This window comes from Montipora capricornis, chromosome 11, assembly GCF_036669925.1.
Source record: "Montipora capricornis isolate CH-2021 chromosome 11, ASM3666992v2, whole genome shotgun sequence".
NCBI classification, from domain to species: Eukaryota; Metazoa; Cnidaria; class Anthozoa; order Scleractinia; family Acroporidae; genus Montipora; species Montipora capricornis.
The window spans coordinates 25,805,467-25,811,466 of NC_090893.1; the positions used below are offsets into that span (position 1 = coordinate 25,805,467).

Consider the following 6,000-nt stretch of genomic DNA (forward strand, 5'->3'; position numbering starts at 1 on the left):
AGAAGACAAGTTAAGAAGTGGGAAAATGTTACTACCAAGAGGGTGAAGCCTTTCAACAATAATTTATCTGCTCTTTGGCAATTCTCTTTTGTTGACATTGAAAAATATTTAGTTTCAAAAGTGCACTTTAACCTGGCTAAGAAGTATAACCTCTGTTTTAAAACAGCTACTTCTCTCAGTCTCAAGGGACGTCCTTTCATCTATTACTTTTCACTGAATTCACATGGCACCAGATTGCCAACACACACAAGCAAGATAACTGTATGACCCTATTAAAGCTCCCTATCTTTCCAAGTCTAAATTATTTCTGTATAATACAACATACAGCTGTAGAATCTATTTTTAGTAATGCTGAACAATGACTATAATGTACCACAGACTAGAATCGGTTCTTAAGTGCCTTATGTGACTTGATTACGCAGCTAGGTAATGCGACTTAATGAACAGGGATCACTTAATGTTTTTTCTTCATTAATTTAAAGTTCCTTCAAACGCTCCCACTGAATTTATGGTGACCGCAAGCGATTCTACAAGTATCACAGCATCTTGGGAGCTACCACCTGCAGACTCCAGAAATGGAATCATTACAGGATTCAAATTGTTTTATAGACAGAGACACTCTGATAACCAACCCAAACTTCTTAAGATTTCCAATGCTTCCATTCGAGCAGAAACTGTTAGGGAGTTGATGAAATTTACAGAATATGAATTTCAATTGTTGGCCTACACCTCGGTTGGCGATGGACCGAATAGTTTTGCTCAATTTGCAAAAACAATGGAAGATGGTAAGTAGTGTTATTCATTGATGAGTTTCTGTGAGTTCTCTCTTTAGTCAATGCTTCAACCGTTTAGTACAACAAATCTTGTACTCTTTTGCATTGTTAAATTAAACTTAATTTGATTAGCAATGCAGAGCTTATCCGTCGTCAATCCATCGACTGGCAAGTGGTTGATTGGATAATTTACCTCTTGATTAAAATGCTTTTGCTGCTTGATGTTGTTAAAGCCATTGATTTTCAACCCACAATTGCACAGATGCATTATTTATAGTGTTGATTTATCTCAGTCTATCTTTTATCTCTTAAATTATTTTGCTATGTTCCAGCTCCATCAAAACCTCCCAGTGGATTTATAGTGAATGTGAGCACTTCTTCAAGTGTCACAGCATCTTGGCAGCTACCACCCGCAGACTCCAGAAATGGAATAATCAGAGGATTTAAGTTGTTTATTAAGAGGAAAGGGTCAGATGTCCAAATGATCGATGTTTCCAACTCTTCAGTTTACACAAAGACTGTTACTGGATTGCAAGAATCGACAGAATATGAATTGCAGGTGTTGGCCTACACTTCTGCTGGTGATGGACCACAGGGTTCTGTTCAGTTTGTAAAAACAAAGGAACATGGTAAGAGTTACATAAATAATTTGTTTAGAAAGATCGACACAGGGTGAAGACTTATAGTTAAATTTCTTGTGCTTGTTTTACATTTTTGCTTTTGCAATTGTATACCGGTACTAATATAAATTGAAACTGTATTGCTGTTTCTTTCATATTATTTAAGGCTCATTTAGACATGACCTATAGACTCGCCACAAATATCTAGAGACTCAGGGAAATGTTTCATAGAAAAAATGTGGCATTAGATTTGAGAGTTATAAAGTTTATTATTGCCCTCATGTAAATTGCGAGGTGATGTTTTTTCATCAAAAATGAATTTTGTAATGACTGGCTCAATTTCTGTACGGCATGTCAAATTTTTATCCTCATTGCATGCGAGGTCATCAGCAGATATACCTTTTTTATCAGAGTTTAGCTTAATTGTTCTTTCATTTTAAACGTCACTAGATAACAGATATATATATATATATATATATATATATATAGATATATATATATATATATCGCTATTTTACGATGATGATGATGATGACCATAACGATGGCGATGGCGATGACGGTGACCATGACGATGACGACATTGACGACGATCACGAAGATATGAAAACTGTTGCGTTGAAAATTTGATTCTATTTTATACCAATAATAACTTTTCAATTTGTTTAGCCACTTTCACTCGAACATTAGATGTCAGTGGACCAGGTTTTTCGATGGCGAGTATTCTTGGTTTTTCCATTGGTGGTGTATCACTGCTTGGCTTTCTATTTCTTATTGGATTTTCTTACCATAAAAAGAGAAGGAAGAAGCGCTCCGCAAAGTGGTAAGCTTCTTCTTTTTACTGGTAAGCAATGACTTATAAATTGGTGGAGATAACAGAGTGCTTCTTAGAATATATCACATTATATCAGGGTTATATTCCCACTGGTCATATACCCATCTGAAACAAGATGCGTAATGTGTTTTGGTCAATACTTACTGAAGTGGCTAGGGCAAGGGCAAGGGGACGTGGCTGTAGTGAGCGCAACTTTTAGGACGAAGAGATGTCCAGGAGTTGCGTGACTGCAAGTAGTGCAATCCCTAAAAACAAAACAAAAAAAGTTCCAAGTACATGTAAGTGAAGTTCAAGTCGAAAGATACGGAAGAGCGAAAACGACAAATAACACCAAAACAAAGACTTAAAGCGTTTGCCAATTGCCAGTCCTTTACCTGGGATTTTAGAAAAAAAAATTAGATAAAGTGATTTTTTTGCTTTCGTGGACCGATAAGAGCCAACACTGAAAAAACAAAGGTATTTGAAAATGGGCGTTGATTAAAGAAATTCTAAAACGTATTAAATAAATGAAATGAGATGAAAGTGTATTTGAAGTGTGGGCTACACACAACTCAGACAAGTGATCCGAGCACTTTGCTGTGGACAACTTATGTAATTTTCGATTTTTGTTGAAAATTCTAATTTATGGTGTTGTAGTTTTCTGCATGTTTTACTAACAAAATAATAAATATAATCCCCCACAAATGTGTAATCAACGGGTATTGCTATGACAAGGAGATGTATGCAAATTAGGGCTCGCTCATTGGCCCTATAGCAGATCAAAAACAGCGAAGAACGGCTCCGATTACTTTCAAATTTGGATGGCCGGATTTCTACATAATTACACACTTTCATGCCATGTAACTCAATTACAACACGAAGACTTTTTTTCGCAACAGGGAGGTCTGAAAATCGAAATTTATTTTAGAAAATCGTCGTTACTTCCGTTTCTTTCCAAATTTGGCAGAACGGATGTTTGTTACATGAGCCTGTTTTTTATTGGAATCGGTTGAAATGACGTCAGGCTGTGAGATTCACAAAGTCCCTATTAAGTGAGGCAGAAATGGCCCTCACCACAGGGGATGAAATCTAGGGAACTTAAGTTGCAATCACGGAAAAAAAAATACACAGAGAGCTTCTTTAGAGGTTAGCGAAGATATCTGAATGGTTTTTATGACAATAGTAAAGGCTTTTCATGTCAAAATCAGGTTAGCGTCTTTATGTTGTGTTAACTTAATTAAATACTTCATGCGGCCTTACCTCCGGCCGTAAACTTGATTTTCTAGTCTCACAATTACCTCCAGAACCTATCTTTTGCATAGAATAGGCTTTTAGAATTAGGTTCTTGTCTTCTGTGGTGATACTTGTCGATTCTGTGCAGAAATGTTGAAAACGCGTCACACACGCAACTTGAAAACCACAGGTGCCCCAAGCTCAGTGTGAGCATGGCCGACAAAAATATAAGGATTTGTATGAGAGTCCCGAAAAAAAGCTTAAGCAGATAATTATATGAAAAAAAATCTCAATTAAAAGGCCTAACCTTATTGCCATCGTGGATAGCTTCCTTCCTGTGTGGTTGTTTTCCAGATCCGACTTGATTTCTGCCATTTCACAATTTTTTGGTTGTCAACAGTTATAATAAAATCCCAAGGCTGGAGACTAAATTCTCAGGTGCCACCAATTCGAGTCAAATATTCCTGGATAAAATATTCCCACGGTCACAATTTCACATCAGAATCTATTGACAAAGATTGAACTTTCATTTCAACCCACTATCAACGCTATAGTACTCCGGATAGCAACGTGAGACAGTGAATATTGCAATAAAACTGTTGATAACAAAGTGACCCTTACCGGGGTTGCGGACCGTAGTTTGTCAACCGCAAAATTTCTTTATTTCCCTGGGTCTACTGCATGACTGCATTGGTCGTCCAATCACAGTCACGCCTCCTTCCTGTTGATAAAGGTTAAAACACATTCGCGAAGCCGGAAAGCATTGAAAGATGCGAGAATGAAAGCTGTAGTAAACAAACTTTTGCGCATTCATGCCGCTTTTATTAGTTTATAGGATTTTGTACATAAAAGGCTGTTCGCGATCGTAACTGTATTTATCAAGCCTTCAGGGAATTAACATTAATCATGCAAATAAAACTTGCTCCCGTAGTTTATTAAGCGCATTTTTGTTTTATTCCTCTGGGTCTCCCGAGGCGAGTGTTTTCTCTCAGATGCTAATAGGGAACTTAAGCACCAGACGTTCTTCATTCACGAACGGCATGGCTGGACGCGCAGAACTGGGTCGAGGACGCGGTTCACGCGCCAAATGCAAATCATTAAGGAAACCAACGTGAAACCATCGCGAACGCCGACAGAATGATTCAGTTGAAAATGTCTTTCAAAGATTTGCGTGAAGCTTTGTTGCTTTCTTACGAAGAAAACACCATTTCAGACGAAGAATTTCTACTTTTGTATGACGAATACTCTTCGAAGAACCCAGAATTTGAGTACAGTGATTATGAACGATTTGACCTTGACAAGGTGGGAGACGCCGAATGCAAGGCAAACTTATAAGTAGGGAAAAGAGATTTGCCCGCTTTGGCCGAAGTATTGCTGGAGGCATGGAAGGGCTGTGTACGCTTTTTAAGCGCTTCGCTTATCCATGTAGATACGGAAATATGATCCCGTTGTTTGGAAGACCGGTGCCCGTCATTTGTATGATCACGAACAATGCTCTTGACTTTATTTACAGCAACTATTCCCAGTTAATTACTGAGTGGAATAATAGTCTGTCGAGTCCAAATGTTTTAGAAGTTAATGCTGTTCACGAAAAAGGAGCCGCTCTGCGGAATTTTTTTGGATTCATTGAAGGTACTATTCGTTCCATAGCTAAACCTGCGGTAAACCAAAGAATCGTCTACAATGGGCACAAAATAGTCCATTCACTTAAGTTTCAGTCAGTTGTCATACCTAATGGAATGATTGTGCATCTCTATGGGCCAGTGGGTAAGTTTACCATTAATCATATCCTTTTTTAGAGTTAAATAAATACACCAGAGTAAGCTAATGATAACAAACTGGTCTGCAATTTCATTCTTGCATGAATGAAAAAGTATTTTGGGCCGCCTTATCCTGTGAAAGTTGGTATACCGTACGCACGGTGCAATGTAGGTTCTTGACTTTTTACAAATCTGTTTTAATATATTGCGAGTTCAAGAACTGACCGAGCTCAGATCGGTGTGGGAACGATAAACTATTACGTAATTTATTCCTGAAAAATTATTTTTATTCTTTCAGAGGGTAAACGCCACGATTCTGGAATGTTAGCTGATTCCGGTTTGTTGGGCGACTTGGAGCAACACTCTGCCTCAACTTTACCTGAGCCAATGTGCATGTACGGAGATCCCGCATATACCCACAGAGTTCGTCTCCAGTCACCCTTCAGGGAAGCTGTACTCACAGAAGATATGAAGCTGTTCAATGCCTCCATGAGTGCCTGTCGCATTTCGGTAGAATGGCTATTTGGCGATGTAATTAACTACGTTAAATTCTTAGACTACAAAAATAAAAATAAAAATTGGTATGAGTAGCGTTGGCAAAATGTATGTGGTTGAGTGCAATTTGAAGAAATGCCTTAACTTGCTTATATGGAAACCAAACTTCTGAATGAAAGTTAGAAATTTCGAGGCAAATGAAAGGTATAGACTATATATAGAGGAGAAAGGAACACATACCGTGCATTTTTTACCTTCGACACACTCATCCGAAAAATTGGTTTCTGCCTTGAGCGGGACTCGAAC

The 6,000-nt window shown here is 38.0% G+C and overlaps 1 protein-coding gene across 1 annotated transcript in view; it reads left to right on the plus strand.

The window, feature by feature from the left end:
• The window catches only part of LOC138023883 (uncharacterized), a 140,778-nt gene that overhangs the window by 88,668 nt on the left and 46,110 nt on the right, over positions 1–6,000 (plus strand). The window contains exons 7-9 of the mRNA XM_068870966.1: positions 483–785; positions 1,106–1,402; positions 2,062–2,215. Coding sequence (XP_068727067.1) covers positions 483–785; positions 1,106–1,402; positions 2,062–2,215 — 754 coding nt within the window. The remainder of the gene's footprint in view (positions 1–482; positions 786–1,105; positions 1,403–2,061; positions 2,216–6,000) is intronic.